The sequence below is a fragment of the Rhododendron vialii genome, chromosome 7a, assembly GCF_030253575.1.
Source record: "Rhododendron vialii isolate Sample 1 chromosome 7a, ASM3025357v1".
In the NCBI taxonomy this organism is placed as follows: domain Eukaryota; kingdom Viridiplantae; phylum Streptophyta; class Magnoliopsida; order Ericales; family Ericaceae; genus Rhododendron; species Rhododendron vialii.
The window spans coordinates 31,215,970-31,238,243 of record NC_080563.1 but is presented as its reverse complement, the minus strand read 5'-3'; the positions used below and the strand labels follow the sequence as shown (position 1 = coordinate 31,238,243).

The following is a 22,274-nucleotide window of genomic DNA, read 5'->3' as shown; positions in this document are numbered from 1 at the left end:
AGGACATACATAAGTCTAGAGAATAGAGAATAAAGTTGGGTATATGGGTTCTTTCTTCAATTATTACCATATTTATCCAATTATTACTTTCTCATTTCTCTTTATCTCTCTCTAATTATTACCCATCTCTTCAATCATTATCCTATTTCTCTCTCCACCCATTACCAAAACTAAACTAAATTAAACTCCCAACCAAATAAAGCCTCATTCATATCTTAGATACTGTAAAAAAATATTTATCTCGTAAGAAATTATCTTGCTCAATACCAACCGTTAAGTTTGTGAAAGACAAAATAAATCGTCTAAATTATCGCTGTCTATGTCGTACTTCTGAGATGGCTATGATATCCGACCATGCCAATTATTTTATAGGACAGTTACTTCATACAAGATCTAAAAGATAAACAATTTCGATCATTATTACGGCCGGAGCCGGAGCAATTTCGATCATTGTTACCTAGCAAAGCTGAACCAAAATGGAGGATAAAGAAGAAAAAAATATCCTATGCCCCAGGGGCACCCAGGCCTCTTTACTATCATACATTATGGTGGTGGGGTCAAAAAAAAGTGCATAGACTTTATCATAATGTGTGTTTGATAAAAATTTAGAACAGTATTTGGCGGTGGTCCAAAGACACTGAGTAATTTCTCATAAAAGAAGTGGACGGGAGCACGGTCGTGGTACTTGCGCTGGAGCTGATGAGGCGAAGCAACAGGGCCAGAGGGGATTTATGAGGTTTTTCATTTCATATCCTCGTTGTCGCAATAAATATAAGCAGCAGCTGCTGCTGATACAGACATACACACACATTTATATATATATATATATATATATATATATATATATATATATATATATATATATATATAGAAAGAGAGAGAGAGAGAGAGAGAGAGAGAGAGAGAGTGAGAGTGAAAAGGAGTTCTAGAGAGAGAGAGAGAGAGAGATGGAGGAAGAAGAGAAGGGGGAGGAGGAGGAGGTGCTGGGTTCGAGCTTGACGATGGATCGGGTGGCGGCGGCCAAGCAATACATAGAGAATCACTACAGAGCTCAGATGAAGAACATCCAAGAGCGAAAAGAGAGGTACGATGTGTTTAAACTCAAAGCAAACAGTAGATGGAATTCCTTGGACAAGATCTAGTTTATATCATTGATTTTTCCTTCTATGCTGCGTTTGTTTTGATGAGAAACTGTTAAGAGCATGTCCAGCCCTTACTCTTTTAGTTGACTCAGAACCGAATTCTGAGTAAAACCCACTAAACTTTGATTCTTTCGGTTATTGTTGTGATTGCTAGACAACCCATTGTGGGTTGCGGGGGGCTCCCAAAGGAGAACAACCAACCTTCGGGGACATCAGATAAAACCTACTAAATTTAGCTCAGTTATTGACTCAAATTCATACGGAATTGAGTTTTACTCAATTTTTTTAATCAAATCAGGGGGGACTTGAGACTCGAATTTCTGAAGGCTTGTTTTGCTCCTCACAATTTGGAAATCAATTGACATTATGAATCTTTGGTTTTGTGTAGTTATTGGGAATATTGTTAATTGCAGGGTTCCCCATTTTCTGTATTTAGAGCAACAGGGAACTTGTTGATTCTTCCATTTTCTTTTACTCCTGGACCAAACAGAGGCATTATAAATTCTGATCAAAGCTCAATGAGCTATAGCCGATGTTATATTGTATAGATTTTTTACTCACCAGAATTACACAAGATTAACTCCCCTACATATTCCATGATACCACAATGATGTATGTAGCTTATATAGGATAAGCCATGCTTATAGTGATTTTTATATCTTGAAATTTAAGTAAGGTATATGATGGTACTTTAATAAGAAATCACCAATGTGAGCAGGGGCGGAGTCAGGAGTTTTGGTTAGTGGGGTTTCATATGCAATGTATTTTTCTATGTACTAGTCCAAGAAATAACTAAATTAAGAGGTTAATTATACTATAGATATACAATAATAATCTAATTTTGCCTTATAATTGGTCTGAAAGACTTATTACATTTGTCAAACAATGCATGATAGCCTCATTCGTAGGACTATTAACTGTCAAAAAGAATGCTTGAAATTTCTATCCATTTGAAGCAATTGGGGGCAATTTAGATGTTTTTTGTGGTGTCTAAAAAAGCAAAATTTGGTTGCAAACTATCAAATGTTATTGTGAAAAATCAAAGTGAGTGGGTCAATTGACCCAAATTGAACCTTAGTGCCTCCGCCCGTGTATGTGAGCATGAATTAGGTCATTTCAATGTGAATTTTGAGGCAGAATTCCTCAATACTCTAAAAAGCCAGGTAGTGTTTGGTTCCAAAATGAGATCTTGTGTGAATTTTATCGTCTTGGTTAGCACATAGCTGAGCAGTTCAAGACAAGACATCACTTGCTTTGATTGGTGAAGAAATCCGATAGTCTTACACTAGGGAAATTTCAAGGCAAAGCTACTTGTCTTTTGTAAGGAATTTTCATTTCTAGACTTATAGTCCCTTTGCCCCGGGCATTGTTTTTTGTATCGTTAATCCATATAATTTCATTCACGTGGGGATTTGCTCGGAAAAATGGTTTCTGAAAGTATATTTGACATGTTCAAAACAGTTAAGGAGTGAATGTGACATCAATCCAATGGTTTCCATTTAATATTGGTTATTTAAAGTCAATTAAGGCTAGTAACTTTTTGAATTTTATTGGTTTATGTGGATAGTTACAAAGTAGTGTGTGTTTGTTGGGACTTGTTTGGGTGAAGAGTTACAATAAGTATAGAGGTACTAAATTGTATAAGCCATACAACGAATCTAGAAAAGAGTTATTGATCATCGCTTTAGAATGATGACCATGATATCTTGAAAATCAGTTAACCAATTTGGGTTTATGCCAGGTAGAGTAACTATTGAAGCAATCTACTTGTTAAGGAGACGTATAAAGAGAAAAGAAAGACCATCACATGGTTTTATAGACTTAGAAAAAGCTTGATAAGTTGCTTACAGATGTTATAGGTGGGTCTTGGAGAGAAGGTTTTTAGAAAAGGGTATATTGATGTGGTCAATGACATGGATGAAGGTGTTGACATTGCTATTAGATCTTACTTGTCCGCTCTTGGTCCTTACCTCTATGCCTTAGTTATTTGATGAATTTGACAATAAATATTCAGGGTACTTGTGAAGCGAGCTCCCATATCGCCTGGGTACCAAAGTAATATAAAATATATAAGCTTGAGGGTACCCTCACTTTAACAGCTAGCTTTTGAGGTTGAGTTCTACCCAAAACTGGGTAACAGTACTATCCCATGGTGTATGTTGCTTAGCGGATGATATAATTTTAGCAGATGAAACTATAAGAGGTTTTAATGCTAAATTAGAAACTTGAAGAGGACCATTGGAGTCAAAAGTATTTAGGATCAGTAAGAGTAAAACGGAGTACATGGAATGTATGTTTAGTGGTAGTCAAAGTGCAAGTATTGACAGAGTGTCCCACAAATTCAGGAATTGCTAAGAAGCGAGCGGTTTAAGTATCTTGGCCTAATTACTAGTATGGATGAAAAGATTGTGGATGATGTAACACATTGTGTACGTTGGATGAATCAAGTGGTAGATTGCTTCGGGAGTGTTGTTATGACCACAGGGTACCCGCAAAGTTGAAGGGAAAATTCTATTGTACTGCTATAAGGCTAGTAGCCATGTTATACGACAAAGTGTTGGGTACTGAGAAATAAAATGCGAGTAAAATGAGTTTGGCTGAAATGGGAATGTTGAAATGGATATGTGTGGTAAGACTTTGCGAGGTAGAATTAGAAACGAAAATCTTCATGAAATAGTAGGGGTAGCTTCGATAGAAGATAAAATAAGAGAAAATAGTTAAGGTAGTTTGAACATGTCTATCATAGATCCGTAGATGCGGTAGTTAAGTGGCGTAATAGGATTAAGGTAGATGGTAACACTAATGGGCGGGGTGGACTGAAATTGACTGAGGCATTAGTTCGGAAGGATCTAGGTCATTGGATATCAGGGAACATGATGCCCTCAACATTGCTCAATGGAGAAAACGGATTTATGTGGCAGACACCAATGGACCAGGACTTAAAGGCTCAGTTTGGTTTCTTTTTGTTCGTTTTGGTTTGTGAAATGTATGTGTGTGTGTGTGTATACATACATAAGTAATTTCTTTTTGCTATGTCGGCCGTCGGGTGTGTGTCCTCATCTTTTATAATTGGTGTGTTTCTTGTCTGTATCTGTTTGTGCTTCTTAGGGCTCTTATAAAACACAAAACTTGAATAGATATAATCATGAAGTAATGTAAACTAAATAAACTTAAGAAGGCACAATGAGTGTACTTTGATTAAGATACTTCATGCATGACACCTACAGTTTTCTTTGTTTTTCTTTCAGTAAGTGCTTTAATTTGTGTATCTTTAACCTTTTGTCATCCGCTCTCAACTTCAAGTTGTATTGCAAATGAATAGAGGTGTGATTTAGTGGAATTTTATCGCACTCATAGCTTGTGCACAGCTTCTTGCTATTACTCTGATACTTCTTCTTGTTTCTGTCATGATTCTTATGAGTTGTTGAGATTATGCAGTCTTCCTACAATCTATGTTCACGATTTATGTACTAAAGTGGAAATTTATTTAGGCGCTTAAGGTGCAGATTTGGAATTTTGAAATGCGAGTATCATATTTTGCTTTGATTGCAGGCGATGGGTGTTAGAGAGGAAGTTGGCTTCTTCAGATGTGCCCAAGGAGGAACAGTTAAATCTGATCAAGGATTTAGAGCGGAAAGAGACCGAGTTTATGAGGCTTAAAAGGCACAAGATATGTGTTGAGGATTTTGAGCTTCTGACCATCATTGGAAGAGGCGCGTTTGGTGAGGTGAGGTGATGTGCATGGGATGCTTGTAATGCAATTTTGTAGCCCATGTTTCAAAAGGTTACATTTCCAAAGGATATGGACTGGTTTAACCTACAAACTGAAAAAAGATACATCTTTGAATTCTGGTATAGGGTTGACTGGTTTAGAAATGTTACTTTCTTATTGCATATCAAACTGTGGGAATGGGATGTTGGCCAAATTTCCTATGGAAGCGAAGACAATTGTAGAAGTGTTTTTGCTTTGGAACCAAGAAAACCTGACACTCGAATTGAGAGTGACCATTTCTGATTGGCTTGGTTTGGTTGGTTCGGTTCTCTCGTGTTTTGTTTAGCATATGCTTGATGCTCGGTTTGCCATAACCAAGCCGAGAATGTACCGTTTACCTGCATTATTTTGATAAGATTTATTGTGTAAGGAATTCTACTAAAAGATAAATCTCCCTGACTTCTGTGGGAACTATCTCTCGGAAGTCTACTTGCTTCTAAGATGTAAGGCCTTGTCCAGCTATTATTACCACTATCTATTCCATATAATTTCCTTTATCCTACAGGTTCGGTTGTGTCGGGAAAAAAAATCCGGCCATATATATGCAATGAAGAAGCTGAAGAAATCTGAAATGCTCAGCAGAGGACAGGTGAGATGAGATACGATACGTTTCTCATATTTAAAGTGTACCAAGTGAGTTAAGCAGGTTTATTAGGTGTTACTTTCTAGCTTATTTCTTTGGTTTAAGACATGCACGTTACCTTTATGCTTGTATGTGACTATGCTGTGGTCTGTGATCTGCTAGCATGCACTCCAGCCCTTAACCAATGCTGGTTTGCATTCAAATTGAAAAACTTAGCCACTTTCTATGATAGCTTGTCATATTGTTTTTGCAGAAGTGCTATCTATGCGCACAGCAAAGTAAGGACAGATCATGCACATACCATTTTCTGGGCCCACCTCGGGTCCCGCAAAGATGATCCAAACCGTTCATTTTTAAAAAAAATTACTTTTTATGAGTTCCTGTAAAAAATTAGCTCAATCGAAAACCGGTAAGGGCTTTTTCAAAATTCGTACGGCGAAACCTACGAACCAGTTTCGCCTTGGAAATTCTGAAAAAGCTCTTGCTGATATCCTACTAAGTTGATTTTTTTATAGGAACCCATAAAAAGATGTTTTAAGAACATTGAGCAGTTCGGATTATCTTTGTGGGATCTAAAGTCGGACCAACAAAATGGTATGATCTGTTCCTAAAAATGTGTGTAAAGAGACTTTTTGTTGTTTTTATGGGGGCACCATTCCCGCAATAAATCAACCTGGTATAGTGGTATGCTCTCGGGACTTAGCTGCAATTTTCTTTGGATTTCTCCATCCAACTCTTAAAGATATGAGTATAGGACCTGTAAATCCATGGTGGCAGTTGGTGACATATGTGCTCTATTGAGGCGGTGTAAAATTCTCTCCCCCTTTCTAAATTTCTATCTCATTATTTTGATGCTTCTGAAGAAAGCAGAACATGATTTTAATAGATATCTCATTGCAGTTGGCTATAATTGCTGCTTCTAAATTTTTGGGTGTTGATATGTATTGTTGTCTTCTCTAAGTCTCCTTTGAACTTATGATGTAACTGAATTTTTTGATTACTGATGGCACTTTGATTACTTAATTCAGAAGGCTAAAAATTTATTTATTTGTTTCTTTTTCGGGGACTAGGGGAGTAATATGAAAGGAACTTATAGGTGTAGGGATGAGCTGTTTGGTTGCTTCTATATATGCTCACGATGCTACTGGAATTCAGTTCTACACATGCAATGTATATGTATTCTCTGTATGAGGAACTTAAAGGGTTCTTGACTCCCTTATATGCTCTGTCCATTAAGTGATTCTAAGTATTATCTCTTTCACAATTTGCATTGTTTGTGACTTGCTGCTTTTATTCAGTATTCAGTACTCACTTTCCCCCCCGTAGGTGGAACATGTCAGAGCTGAGCGAAACTTGCTGGCAGAAGTGGCCAGTCACTGCATAGTAAAACTGTACTACTCATTCCAAGATGCAGAGTACTTGTATCTAGTTATGGAATATCTGCCTGGTGGTGACATAATGACCCTGCTGATGAGAGAAGACACATTAACTGAAAATGTTGCTAAGTTTTATATTGCTCAAAGTGTCCTGGCTATAGAGTCCATTCACAGACACAACTACATTCACAGGTTGGTGTTTGCAATACCTGCTGACGTGTTAACAGTGCGCCAGATGTTTTAATCTTCTGGTGACATCAGTTTATTCTGTTATCTGCTGTGAGGATGTAGACAATTGTTGACCTTTGTTCATTTTTTTTTCCAGAGATATTAAACCTGATAACCTTCTCCTGGACATTAATGGTCACATGAAACTCTCAGATTTTGGTCTTTGCAAGCCACTCGATTGTAGAACTTTATCGACTCTCAAAGAAAATGAACCCATGGATGATGAAAATTTGAGGGAACCGATGGACATTGATTCATGTATTCCTGATGCGGATAATGGAAGTCATTGGAGAAGTCCTCGTGAACAGCTTCAACATTGGCAGATGAACAGGAGGACTCTGGTATGCCATTATAGAAATTGAAGTATTATTGTAGCTGATCTTTTATGAAGTACGGAGCTAGGTTTGAGAGTGATGCAGCCGTGAATTCATGAAGAATATAGTAATTATTTAATTAGCTCTTGATTAGGAAATTTTGTGATTTCATATTCTTAGTCTAGAATTATTTATTTCCGTACTTAGGTAGGTTGATGTGATTTTCTTTTTATTTAGTATCTTAGTTAACAAGGAAGTAGTTTCTTAATTTCAATTTACCTTTTTAGTATTACTAGGATTGATTATAAGTAGAGTTGTAAGTCCTAGGATTATTGAGTTTTTGATGATTAATGAAATTATAAAGAGTGTTCTCTTTTATGTCAAATTCTTTGGTATTCTACGGAATCAACAAAGTGTTTGATGCCTTTATTCCTGGGTATTCTTTGACTAAACAGGTTTAGAGAAGGATTTCGATTTCCGGGTATTCGTTACGAATCAACGGATTCGGACTCAATTTAGTAGTTCTGTGTTTCAATTGGCCCGATCTCCTTTTTCAACACGCCTCCCTGCATCAGAGAGCATATTTGTAGGCATGCTAATTAATTCCTTCACAATATTTGTATTGTTGGCTGGTTGTAGGAAAAGTAGAAACATGACTGTCTAACTATTATGACATTGCACTTCAAACAAGATGACTTCATATGTCTCCCTGTCATTGAACTTTCGTGCCGTAGTTCTATTGGGTTTTACTTTTAGAGCTGTACTACTATAATTACCAAGTCTCTTTGAATTTGAGATCTAAGAGATCTCTAACTAGGGATTCATTCTCCCATCACTATGATTTTGTGGATTTAATATCTTTATTACGGATTACCTTTATCTTTCTTATATCTAATCTTGTGCTTTTTACGTCCTTAAAGTTTTATTATTCAGGGTTTTCATTTTGATCAAGATTATGTACTGATTGAAATCCTTCTCTTGTTAAATATGTTTCTCAAAGTTAATTATGTTGTATATCTGTATACATATTTCTCTTGCTAATAGGTTCTTCTTTTGTCCCTATTTTAGAAGGCCCTCTGGACTAGAGGAAGTCCTTGTTAATTCTTGGAAAAATAGGGTTTAATAAAGCAAATCAAATGAATAGATAGAGTCGAAGTTACGACACAGATAGGGGTGCCGACTCGGAAATTAGTTACTGAGGTTGAGCAGTCTTAATTTTAATACAGAATTTGCAAATGAATACGGGGGTGGGCCACCTTGAAGAAACCCCTCGGTTTTTAGGGGGGTCTGGTTGAAAGACTGGCTGGCCCTCACCCGACTAGAGGGCTGAGACATTGATCTTCAAGCTTTACCTTATTCTGATCATTCGGAGGGTGATCGCAGGGTCACTGAATGAAGTCCTCCATTTGTTTCAGAGGTGCTGACCTTGAGCGATGCAGAGATGATATTTTCCTAAAATTTAGATGCCCCAAAATTTAAAATCAATCCACATAGAACTTTTGTACTCCACCAAGTTTGACTAATTTTTTCAATCCCTTTTTGCAATGAAACAAAAAACTCAGCACCAGGAGTTAGAAATTTTCGAAGAACCCCACGTGTAGAAGCTAGTATTCTACATATTCTTTCTTGTACTAGATAGTGGTCCTATACGCATTTACTTGATATATGTGCTGAGCTACTTTAAGTTGTCAATCCCTTAATTCTTTTTGTTCTTTTGTTCACTCCACCAACTTTCTGGTTCTTTCTTTTGGTTTTGGAGGCATTTTCAACAGTGGGCACACCAGACTATATTGCCCCGGAGGTACTTCTGAAGAAGGGATATGGAATGGAGTGTGACTGGTTAGTTCTTTTTGTTTGGTTTCATCTTTACTTCTTTTGTTATTAATTACTCCTTCAAGAACAACCCGAGCCAACACCTAAATCCGCCATGCTCTACAACCAAAGCCATGTTCAAACTCTGCAACGGGGTTGTTCCCTGGATCATGGAGCTAAAGGACTATGCTTCAAGACGTTGAATCAGATTTTGTGCTAGTGGTTCATGAGGCGATTGAGATTAAATCAGTGTGTGTACTGACGGGGAACTTGGCGGTGTTTCTGTGTCTCTGGATTGTGAAGTGTATATGGGTTTTGGGTTATTTGATGGCGGAGTAGGTTAAGAGAAGATGAAGGCAATTGGATTACTGTCTTTTGTAGTTTGACTTTGACTTGAAAAGTTTTATCCATGCCAACACTCAAGGTAAAGTGCACAATGGTAAAAAAACACATGCAAACAAAATGCCTTTTCCAAGCAAGATGGGTTGGAGTGCTCGAAGTCCGAGCTACAAGAGAGTAAAGTGGATTTTGCCCTCAAAAGAAATGTTACACAATGTTTGCATCACGTAAATTCTTCTTGATTTTATATTTTGCAGGTGGTCCTTAGGCGCAATCATGTATGAGATGCTCGTTGGCTACCCCCCATTTTACTCTGATGACCCTATAACAACTTGTCGGAAGGTAATAGTCTCTGCTCGTTGGTCTGGTTTAGTTTTGTAGTTTTTATCATCAGTGAAGGATGTGACATTCACTTCCATAGTTTATCTTGGGTGGAGAATGGATTGTGCTGTATGTAGTCCAATGTTGTTGTTTATTGAGCTAGATGCATGCTTGGTCAAAGGGGATTGTATTGTTTGTTTTCTATTTGATCTAATTGCTAGATTTTCTTGTAATAAGGTTAAATTCCAGATAATTTTCTGAGTGTCACAAGTAAATAGTGGGGAGTGATGTAGGACAAGGTGGGAATTTTGGGGTTCATATGGGTTAATAAAAGGGTAATGGTCAATGCATGAAAGAGGGGAGGGTAATGGTCAAAGCATGGAAGATGGGGTTTTTAGGGCTAAGAACTGTAATCTTGAATAGCAACCGGGGTGTTTTTTGCCAAATTGGGAGATGAATGACAAAAGTAACAAACTCAAATAAAGCTTCGATGGTTGTCAACAATTTCATGTTATCTTGCTAAACAGTATCTGTAATGATGGAAAATGATATGCAAATGCAGTTTGACTTCTCAATTTGTGGGTTGACTTAGGTAGCACTCTTGAATTGCATTTCCATGGATGGAATAGAAGTCTTCCCCGTTAGCAATGGTTGGGTTTTCTGGGATTTATATGTCTGTGATGAATGCTGTGAAAATTGTAGCCTCTTTCTATTAGTCTGTTCTTAGCTGCGTGTGCATCTTAAATTTCATTGTCAGTTTGATTTGCTGTAAGGATAGGCGAAACATATCTTGACACCTTGTCTACGAATAAATTGGCAGATTGTTCACTGGAGAAACCATGTAAAATTTCCAGAAGATGCAAAGTTGACACCTGAGGCAAAGGATCTCATCTGTCGGTTGCTATGTGATGTTGAGCACAGACTTGGTACTGGAGGAGCAAACCAGATCAAGGTATGCTTTGCCATACCTTAATTTGGTACCTATTTATGTTTCTTTTGGTTTAATTCGCATTTACTTTGGATAGAAGTGCTTTCTTTTAGGCTCATTCTTGGTTTTTATTTTTTCTTATGTTTTTGTACGTCAGGCGCATCCTTGGTTCAAGGATATTGTATGGGATCAACTATACGAAATGGAGGCAGCATTTAAACCAGAAGTTAATGGGGAATTAGACACCCAGAACTTTATGAAGTTTGATGAAGTAATCCCAAACTCACCCCTTCTCTTATTGATTATAGTGTTTCTCTCACTATTTATTTGCTATAATGTTAGTTATCCGAAATCCAAGTCTGCTGGAGGGTCTTATGCTTCTACATAAGCTAGCCTTTTAGAGACAGTTGTGCAATACTTGAGTAATTAATGTGGATTTTGCTTACTCTTAAAGGTTGAAGATCCATTAAATTTCTGGTGATCAGAAATTTTTTGTGAGATTTTGATGTCCCAACACTTTTCCAGGTTTTGTTTAACCTTTATTTGCCACTTTAACTACAAAAACCTGGCCCTGCCCTGCCCTGCCCTACCCAGTCTAGTATTGTTTGCTTTGCCCCATGTGTCCAACACAGGGCTTTATTCACCCAAGTTTCCATGAAAGAAGGCTTATACTAGGAAGGTCCAAAGCATTGATTTACATGGCATTAGACATTCTCCTTCCCTGCCAAAGTGGGATGTGTCATCACAAAAATCTATCCTCTTAAATGCTTGATGTCCCGATCACCTTGCCCAGCTCTGTTCTGTGGTTAGCATTCTGGCATAGCAGGTCATAAGCGACCACAAAGTAGCATATAAGCGGAGTGGGCTGAGTGGACCCAACAATTTTTCAATCCGGGGGACCAGAGTTGGCTATTGATAGCACAAATTTTTGCACTGGTCTGCTCAGTATGATAGTGTTGGCTTTACCCACCATGCCCGAAGCATGCGTACCCAACGTACATCCACGTTGCTCACATATAGCTTTGTTCTTCCCAAGTTTCTCTCTCACCCGACATGGGGCATCAGATTAACAATATCCAGAAAACTCTTACCTTAATTCATATCCTAACCTTGATATTTTAGCCCTATGATCCCCTTGTTATCCAGAAAGCCTAGATTTTCTCATCAAACAATACACCCCTGCAATTTTTTTTTGACCCAGAACAATATCAAATCTTAACAATTTTGTTCACTATTCTAGCCTCCAACCCTGTAGCCGACTTTCAATTCATTAAACTCTCTATGAAGCAGTTATACGGGTACAAGAAAAGATAGTGGTACAATAGGGGTATGCCATTACGAAAAAAAAGATATGACTAATGTTGATAGTTCATAAATTTTATGTTTTTATATTTTGTTTTTGCCGAGCGTATGATTTTATAGTAATAGTGCATTATATGAAGTACTTGGAAATTTATGTGCGAAAATACTTAAATGCCTTAGTTGATTAAGGATCCAATCTACAAACCATTGCTGAATTTCAAAAGTAAGTTATGTTTGATGTGAGAGGTTAATATAAAGCACAAACCAAGTGTGCACAGACTAGAGCTTGCTGCATTTCAATGATGTAATAACACAGTTCAATGTCAGTGGGAGCTACTCGTATTTGTCATATCCTTGTCACCTTTGGCAGTTATCTACTATTACTACTTAGTATCTCAGAGAATGTATTACTACACTCCTTCAATTGATGGAGAGACGTTGATGTTTGCGTTTCTTTTTGCTATTTCAATTCTTAGATTCTTCTCTGCATTTTTATTTTGCGCTACTGACTGACTTAGTTCTCTGGGTTTGTTATCAGTTGGATACTCATATACCACCAAGAATTGGCTCGGGACCCTCACGTAAGGTATGTAACTGGGCATGCTAATATATTTCGATTTGTGCACTCATGGGATGAGGAATAAGACCTCAGAAATCATCATCTTTTTGTTCATACATTTAAAGGAATGTCTAACTAATACTTGCATAATATAAGTAGTACCACATTACTCAAAGCCAATAGACATTTCCACTATAAAGGGTGGGTGATTCTAATTGGGGAAGATTGAAACAAGTAACAAATATCAATGGTCTTCCAGATGACGCTTTCCCGCTGCTTAGGTACCTATGGCTTTTAGTTCTGTCATCTAGGTGTCCAACAGTTAAACTGCTGGGATGGAGGAAGAAAACATCTTCCGTGTGAGAAAGGAATATATGACCTTGTGAATTTTCCCGTTTTGCTTTTTTGAAGTACTTTCTAGTGAGAAACGGATACTACCTTTTGCTTTTGTTTACTTGAGGAACAGAAGTATCCAAAACTCCATGTTTGGAATTATTGCCGCAGTTAGCTCTTAGGAAATGTAGATATTATATCTTGTTTCACCGGTTCTTAATGCAAGTACAATAACATGGCAAAATCTCTGAAGTATCCTTTTCCAGTTTAATTGTTTTTTATTTTTACTTTTATGAAGACCTTCATATTGTTATAAATATTATGATTTACGTCGGGAAATGGCTCGGATATAGGTTATGGTGGTGGACTATTTGTGAAGCTCATATTGGGTGCAAGTTTGGATCTGATAGGGTTGTTGCATATGCATAGAGGTTTGTCGCACCCATGGGGTAAGTACTTGGGAAGTGTTCATGAAATAGGAGGCTGACTTGGTTAGGCGTATTTATATCCAAAACATTTTCATAACTATTACATATAAAACGGAAGCCATGCTAAGTCTTTCATAATACATGTGGCTTATAGATTGAGGGTCCATTTTGGAATATCATTTGGTAGGGCATTTGGGGATTGCGAATTGGATGTTGATAAGCACTTTTGGGGCAGCTCTATATTATTTAGGATTATTGACTTGAAGCAACCAACTCGAAAACTGTTGGCAATCAGTGGAGAGGCCACAAAATTCATATGCTAGTTTTGGAAGTGATAAGTAAGTAGTGTGGTAAAAGCTCTAATTCCTTGCAGGTTTGAACCCTGGCTTGGATGTTTAGGTAACTAGTGAGCGAGAATGTAGGGGCCACTACAATACAAAGTGCATTTATGGCACAAAATATGCATTGAGAGTTTGAAGTATAAAGCGAGGTCCGTCATTGTACAAAAATACTCTGGAACTGGCTACCCAAGCCGAGCTGGAAGACCAGAGCTGTTCCATGTTGCCGGTGGCATCTCGTTTTCTGGTATAGTTCGTCTATACGAAGAAGATATTGAATCTCGTCCTCTCGCTCGGCATTTGTTGATTGTACGAGATATATCAAATTGCAGAAGCGAAAAACAGATTGCAAACTTGATCTTTATGTGTCTTTGGTCGAGTTGGTCTTTGTTTAGTGAACCTTCCTTTATCCGAGATGTCGTGACCTCTGCTTCCACTATGGAAAGATACTGGAAGGGATTCTTCTGGCTCTCAATCCATAAGGGGTAGTGTGCCTGGGGTCTGTCATCAGGGTTGAAATCAGATAACGCGAAAATGAAATGCGCAATAAACGAAATGCGTAATAAGAGCAACGATTGCTCGCTCTTAGCTTCTTTTTGAGTGACAGCTCTTTAGATTCAGCGAATTATCAGCAAATATTAGGAAGAATCCAGTAGTCTCCTCCCCTTGCAATATTTAAGTCTAAAGGCAGCCAGCCTCACCTCAATTGCTAGCTTTTGGGTATCCAAGACCGTGTAACGTGGCATCAGAGGCCAGAGTACCAGAGAGGATAGGGTGTATCCCTGCTTGCATGCGCAGGTGCTGCCGAGGGAACACTCTGTGTGTGGCGGAGGGCGTGAAGCGAAGTCCCACATTGCATGGATACAAAAACATCATGAGCAAAATGGAGATGGGAGGGGAGTCTCACCTTAGTAGCAGGCTTTTTGGGTTGAGTTCTACCCAGGACCGTGTTATGGTAGTGCCATTTCTTCTAATGACGGCTTTGGTGCAATCCTGAGTACCAATAATTGGGAAAAGGGAGGTTTCTTCCAGTTCAAGTGGTGTTTTATATTGGTGATGCATGCACAAGCGACTTTAAGGTGTCAGTGGATCGTATATTGTTGCAGTTTAATGATAGTGCCATTTCTTCTGATGACTGCTTTGGTGCAATCCTGAGTACCAATAATTAGGAAAAGGGAGGTTTCTTCCAGTTCAAGTGGTTTTTATATTGGTGATGCATGTACAAGCGATTTTAAGGTGTCAGTGGATCGTATATTGCATTGGGATATGCCAGAGAGTTGGCTTCATCAATTTTGGGATCATGGGTGTCATGTGAAGATGGAAAGGTCTGGAGGGTGGCTCACCTATGTGTAACTTGAAGGTTTTGTGGAGAAAGAAATTGGAGTATTTTTGAAGGAGTACTACAGATTACTATACATAGACTTTAGTTGACTCGTCTGTTGTATTCACGTTTGGTGGAAGGAGGGGTTTTGTAAATCCTTTCTTTTGTAGTGAATTTTGTTGGAGATATTTACATTCTGGGGAAAGACTGGCGTTTTGCTTTCTTTTACCTCTCTCCTTTTCTTTCGGTGACACGCTCTTGTCACTCCTTTAACGCATTTAAGTCAATAATAACAAAAAAAAGCCTGGTTGAAAGCTAATTTTAAAATCAATATCATCTCGAAAGCAGCTAGCAGGCAGGCTTATTTGTATAATTTTCACAATTTAGCAAACAAAGAAAAAGTACTGATCATGAAATATTAAAGCAATCAGAAAATTGATCTATAGAAATTAAGTACTACTTGAGAAGTGCTGCCAAACAGTAATGCTTTATTATGCAATCCCTGAAAGTTCCCCGATCATTTCATGGGTATCTTTTGATGCTGTGTTGAGCTATATATTGTTGAACTTCTCCAATATTTTTTTTTGAATGGCAAAAAGAAATTTTATTGATCTCTGAAATTGTTACAAAAATTAAAAGGACAAGGGAACTTCTCCAATATTGCCGCAATAGTAATTACAGAGTTATCCTTATAACTGTAAGAGGCATATATCACAAGTTGATGTTATTGTAGTGTCCCCCGTACTACTATTCTACTTTTCTTACTGGATAAATTGGGCGCTGTCATAAATAATTCTGCTGAGCTCAGTTCATTGTTTTTACTTGGATTGCAATAATGCAGCTACTATTATGCATATTTGCAGTTTAAAACAAGTTAATGAAGTGATATCTGTATCAAATGTACTTGTATACTACGTTCTTCAACCTTTCTAGCAAATATTCCAATTTTGTTTCATTATTTTGTATTCTAATGTAACTCAATGGCTTATGCTAGCACCCAGAGTTAGATATTCCAGGCATTAGATGATTCTTTGATATAGAAAAGCCTCCAATCTTTTCCTCGTCACTTTTGTAGATGCTATTAACTCCAAGAGATTTAAGTTTTGTGGGTTATACATACAAGAACTTTGATGCTGTCAAAGCACTACGTAATTCACCAGGTATGTTATTCTGTTCTTCTCGAGTACTTGGAATATCTATCATTTGTACACATGCATGTATTGCAGCTCCATAGCATGTGGATTTTTGTTACTAGTTTGGGATGTTTGTTTTCATAAAAAAGACTATCCCGTTGCCAGCTCGCCACTCTCAGGCCACCTTATATGACTGCTCCCTTGATGAGCTGTTATAGACTATTTTGGATGAGCTTGAGGCCTACCACATACAGGTGGGATCAAAGCACTGTATTAATGAGCTTGAGTTTGGGATGTTTATTTTTGCACAAGTGAATGACAGTACCAATTTAAGCTTCAAAGGAAAGAGTCCCTTTAATTATGGACTTTTAGGCATGCAAATTTGTTGGACAGTTGAGAAGGATTTTGGAAATCGGAACATGGAAGCATATTCAGTTCTTTTGTTTTCTGTTGCTTAAAGATGGTAAAAGTCATCATGTCAAAGAACATCATCTATTCTAATATATAAAGGGAGAACCCTTTTTGGTGTAAATATTTTGTGAAGCCATGTCACAAAAGTAATTTCCAATTTTGTCCCCCCAAAAAAAGGATGTTCCCTTTCTTCGGAGCATGCAATAAACTAACTGCTTGGGTAAAATTGTAAAAGCACCTCACCCCAACCACCATACGTTCTCGAACTAACTACTTCGGTCAATTATATCTTCACCCTTATCCATAAACAATCTATACCCCCATCTCAAACAAAGTGTCTCGAGTGAATTATACGTAATTAGGAATAGAGTTCGAAAGGGTACCAGAATTTGGGTATGTAGAACATCAATTATGACATCTCTTTCAAGACTTGGTTGATTATTGGCCCCTGAAGATCCAAATAACTCAATCGGTGAGAACTTTAGTATACCTTATAGTTGAGTTGAAGATTCTATATTTTTTGTTACAATGCTTCGATTAGCATTTATCAATCCTTTTCCATTCGCAGTGACTTTTCTTTTTCGTATGTAAATTGTAGTATGCTTTGTCCATCTTTTATGTTCCTGTTTTTTATTGACCAAGAGGTCGAGGCGCATACGATGCGTGTGCAAGTCGAACTTTATATATTTTGTCAAAATTCGATCAAACAACAAACGAGAAGCTATTGTGTATATTTTGTCGAAATTTGACTTGCACACGTATCGCGTGTGCCCCGGTCTCTAGTCTAATAAGCAAAGACAGTGAATTATCAAGAATATTAAGCAAATAGCTTTCTTAGGCGTGTTTGAAATGTACTCTGGGCAAACTATTTTTCACTTCAATGCTGTTTATGCATGCTCATTCTAATTAAATGGTAGATCTTAGACATTGTGGATTTCATCCTTTTTATTCTTGCAGATGTTACAAGAAGTACATCCCCAAACCGGCCATCATCCCCTGATGTTATATTCAGTAATAGATTCTCTTCCATGACGACCACATTTCTCTCATTTTTCGCGAGTAGTATTCTTAATTACAAATGTGTCTTCAGGTGATCCCAAGGCAGACTATACAACAAGAGGGAGATCCGAGGAAACAGATGTGGAGATGTACTGTGATGCAGTGTTGCCATAAACATAAACCGGACATCTGGATGGTTGCACAACCCCTTTTATTTTATGGTGGGTTGGCATGCATCTTCCAGATACTGTAACCTAAGTGTATAGAAGTTTTGGGACACTTCATAATAGCTCGATGACGATCGGGTGGTTAGAAATGTGATACTTTTCAGTTCCCCGGTAGAAACTATTGGTGTAATAGAACGTAGAGCAAGGAAATGTGGGATTTGTGTCCTGGCTGCCCAGGTTGGCAGGAGAGAGCTTGCCTTCTCTCGTGGCAGTTTCTGGTCAGACTTTTAATGGGTGAACTACTGATATATTTGATGCCTGTTTCCATAGGAGAGACCCTTTGTCGTGTGAGATTTTGCAGGCAGAACTCTAGAAACAATTTCTAATTCTGGAAGCATTTTTACCGAAGTATTTTTAAGTGGATTCATTTTAATTTGTGACAATTAAATTATGTGTATTGATGGAAAATTTTAGGAGCTATTTTTGATATTTTAGCTTTTAAGAAGTTGAGTGTTTGTTAAAATTCTTATCAACAGAATATGGAATTATAGGGATTACTGGGAGTTGGAAAAGGGTGTAAAATTTGATTTTGATTATATTTTAAAATTTAATCGTTCTAAAAGTTAGTAATTTTTAACTTTGTTGCAGTAGTATATTTAGAATCCATAATCTATTCTTGCATGTATTCCTTCTCAAACGAGAAAAATCTATTCTTCTATTATCTATTGTAATATATAAAGAGAGCCCCTTTTGGTGGGGTCCCTTTGAAGCTGACTCACATTTTAGCCTTTCAAAATTGCCACAGCCAAAGCATTAAATATAATCAAAGGAACACAGATTGGGCCTAATGGAGTTATCCTATCTAATCTACAATTTGCGAATTTGCGGATGATAAGATTCTCTTTTGCAAAACAACGATAGAGTGGAGTTGGCTAATATAAAAAGGGTTCTAAGATGTTTCCAGCTTATGTCAGGCTTGAAATTTAATTTTTCCAAAAGTTGTGTGTGTGGTGTTAAGATTTATAATCAGGATGTGAAAGATTTTGCTCATGTGATGGAGTGTAAAATCGAGACATAGCCGATCAAATACTTGGGATTGCCTTTGGGTGCTAATCCGAAAAGGATTAAAACTTGGGAACCAGTCTGGGACAGGATGGGTAAGAAGCTGAGTGCATGGAGCAGGAGATTTAATTCAACGGGAGGTCGACTCACTCTGTTAAATTATAATTTTGGTCATCTACCTATTTATTACATGTCTATTTTCAAAATGCCTGTGGCTATAGCACAGTTAATTGAGAAATTACAAAGACAATTTTTCTGGGGTGATTCGGTTGATAAGAAGAAACTGCACTTGGTGAAATGGGATGTGATCGCTAAGAGGAAAGAGAATGGAGGTTTGGGAGTGTAGAATCTGAAGACTCAAAACCTAGCGTTGCTTGCAAAGTGATGGTGGAGGTTTAGTAACGACAAGGATTCCCTATGGATGAAGGTTATCCGAGGAAAGCACAATCTTGTCCAGGGCTGTTGGCTGCCCCATCTCCCTGCTTCTGGACAGATCATGAATATATGGAGAGATATTTGCTCCATAGGGAATGCCTCTTCGTCTATTGGTCCTATAATTCAAGAGGGATTTAAAGTGCAAGTGGGCTCTAGACAGAAAACTTTGTTTTGGGACCTCGTTTGGCTAGGGGATGTAGCACTCAAGGAAGTATACCCCAGACTTTATTTAATTTCTACTCAAAAAGGGCAAGTGGTCAGCGCTATGAAGGAAGAGGGTGGGGCTGGCAAATGGAATTTAATTTTTGGAAGGCATTTGTATGATTGGGAAAAATGCCAAGAGGAGGAGTTGCAACAAAGATTGCATAGTATAGTATTGGACCCATCCAAACAGGACTCGCTGCAATGGAAATGGACAACAGATAAATGTTTCTCAGTGAAATATGTGTATGGACAGTGGAAGCAAGAAGTCCAGGTTGGAGATGAGGTGTTAGGGTCATTATGGAAGAACCTAAGTCCACCAAAGGTGGAAATCTTCTCTTGGTTGGCTTTACAAGGTATGGTGGCTACTAGATCAGTACTTGCCAGCAGAAATATGATTCAAGAGGGTCAATTGCCACTCTGCCCTCTATGTTCTCTCTTTGAGAAAACCCAGTGGCGGACCCAAGAATTTGAAATAGTGGGGGCACCAATTTTTTGTATAACCGTAATATATGAGTTTTAGTTAAGTACATTCACACCAAATAATTTTAGCATTCATAATAAAGTGACAATTTTAAAGTATATATGTATTTTAATAATCAGCTACTTGGGCAAACTTGTGCACCCCAATTATATGCGTCAAAACAAAATTAACACATGTTCTCCATTTATTTTTCTATTATTAACTCTACATGTACAAGTTTCATGGACCAAAAATATACAAAAGCAATGTAAGGATGCATATTTTGTACTACACAAATGATTGGAGACGTTAGGAGAGTGGAGGAAAACCTTGGTTAGGTTACTGTTAGAATTTTGAGGAAAAAAACAAAGAAATGCATGAGGGTGAAGGAGACTCAAACTCACCCTCTCTTGGTCACAATCCCAACACCTTACCAACACACCAAACAATGCTACTTGCATTTATCCCAACATATATAACATATATTATATGTATACAAAACAGGAACTTTTTTTTTAAAGGGCGTGGGGGCACATGACCCCACGTGTCCCAAGGTGGGTCCACCCCTGAGGAAACCCATGAGCATCTATTTTTGCATTGTTTGTCTTCTTGGAACACATGGTCGATTATTATGCAGTGGTGACAATTGGTATGGGTTTGTCCTTCTTTGGCAGACTTAGCAAATTGGTAGTTTGGCAATAGTTTTTGAAATTTGGAAAGGCACATTTGGGTGGTGACGTTCTTTGCTACTTTGTGGTCTTTGTGGCTTGAGAGGATTGACCTCATATTCAACAATGTAATAAGGTTAGCGAGTGAGGTTGGGGATCTAGTCAAGACAAGGGTAGCTATGCGGATGAAAACAAAGTTCGACATCAAAGTATATTCGGTGGAGGATTTTAAGAGCTTTCTCGGTGGAATCCACAAACTAAAGCTTTAAGTTTGGGCTTGAGGTGTTGTATCATCCAACTTTCGGTTGGATGCTCTTTCTATGTTTTTGTTCGTTGTTGTGTGGGTGAGTAAGGGTTGACTCACTCTTGTTTTTACCCCTTTCGAGTTAATAAAATCGTTTCGTTTGCCGAGAAAAAAAAAATAATTGCCACAGTCAGAGTATATTACAGTGTACTTCACCACTACATCCAATAACCGTATGGGCAAAATAGTAAAATACCATGGACACAACACACCCATGTACAAACCTTTAGTGGTTATCAAACTGCGGAACAATTTACCATACTCCAGAACTGTTCATCCACAAAATTTCTATGATGCCCCAATGTGATATTGGGGCATCATGCCCCTATTTAATAAGGACCATTAGATCAGGTTTTAGGTTAATCTAGGCCTTTGGATCAAAACCACTTTTAAAAAGTAAGGTGGTTTTGAATTTTTTCAGTCAAAAAAAGTCATTATATTTATCATGAACATTGGCTCTTCTTACCATATTTTATGTTGATATTTACCACAAAATAAGGCATACTTACCACAACTAAAAGCTGTACTTTAACGTTTTTGGGTGTTTTCAAAATGATTTTTAACTGGTATATAGTAGGTTAACAGAGGAGAGGGGGATGGATCCAAGAATTGAGATTAAAAGAGAACATCCAAGGATTTAAAAAAAACGGGGGCATGATGACCCAATACTGCTTTGGGGCATGGTAGCGTTCATTCTCCATTCTCTGTTTTTGTCCCGTAGTGAACTGTTTCTCTGTCTCATTGGAAGCTTTGTCATTGCAATATTGTGGATTAAGTGATTCCGTATAAAACCTCTGTGTACACTTTTGGGTAAAAAAGGTACTCTCTCTCTCTTCTCTCTCTCTCTCTCTCTCTCCGCATCACGTGTTCATTCAAAGTGTTCATCTGTGCAATTGACCACTTTTTCCATATGTGTCCATTACCAAGTTTTTCCTGCCCGTTCAGGAAAAGGAAAACACTTTTAAGATGTTCGAGTTTTTTTAAAAGAGATTTCCTAATTTTAAATTATTAATTGTTCAGTTTTCCAATTTTTACCATCCAACACATTTTCCACATAGGTCGAGTTTTAGTTTTCCTAATTTTAAATCAGTAAAAAAAAGGGACAAATTTAAGCTGTCAATTTTTTTGTTCAATTTTCCTAATTTTACCATGCAACACATTTCCACATTTAGGATGTTGGATTTTTTTAAGTTTTCCTAATTTTTGATTAGTAAAAATAAGACACATTTAAGCCGTTGATTTTTTGTTCAACATATGTTGAGTTTTTGTTTACATTTCCTAATTTCTTTTTTAGTTTTTTAAGGTTACCACATGTGTTTGTCTACTTTTCCCGAG

The 22,274-nt window shown here is 37.6% G+C and overlaps 1 protein-coding gene across 2 annotated transcripts; it reads left to right on the top strand.

Annotated features, from left to right (window-relative positions):
* The first annotated feature begins 610 nt into the window (after nucleotides 1–610).
* LOC131332366 (uncharacterized) lies at nucleotides 611–18,286 on the top strand. Of its 2 annotated transcripts, XM_058366553.1 has the most exons (13): nucleotides 611–1,084; nucleotides 4,695–4,869; nucleotides 5,420–5,503; nucleotides 6,824–7,065; nucleotides 7,199–7,442; nucleotides 9,175–9,254; nucleotides 9,824–9,908; nucleotides 10,708–10,839; nucleotides 10,973–11,086; nucleotides 12,656–12,703; nucleotides 16,172–16,256; nucleotides 17,598–17,651; nucleotides 17,731–18,286. In XM_058366553.1, exons 1-13 carry the CDS (start codon nucleotides 948–950, stop codon nucleotides 17,811–17,813), a joined length of 1,563 nt encoding a protein of 520 aa, XP_058222536.1. In that variant the 5' UTR covers nucleotides 611–947; the 3' UTR covers nucleotides 17,814–18,286. The 2 variants fall into 2 exon arrangements, with proteins under 2 accessions (XP_058222536.1, XP_058222537.1); XM_058366554.1 differs by lacking the exon at nucleotides 17,598–17,651 and having other exon boundaries at nucleotides 16,172–16,279; nucleotides 17,704–18,286.
* Nucleotides 18,287–22,274: the final 3,988 nt, after the last annotated feature.

What these genes read in the sequence shown, in the direction of transcription:
- LOC131332366 (XM_058366553.1), top strand. Translation starts at nt 948, where the DNA reads ATGGAGGAAGAAGAGAAGGGGGAGGAGGAGGAGGTGCTGGGTTCGAGC. An exon ending in TATGGAATGGAGTGTGACTG is followed by an intron (nt 9,255 to 9,823) that starts GTTAGTTCTTTT and finishes TATATTTTGCAG; the next exon opens with GTGGTCCTTAGGCGCAATCA. An exon ending in ATCCCCTGATGTTATATTCA is followed by an intron (nt 17,652 to 17,730) that starts GTAATAGATTCT and finishes ATGTGTCTTCAG; the next exon opens with GTGATCCCAAGGCAGACTAT.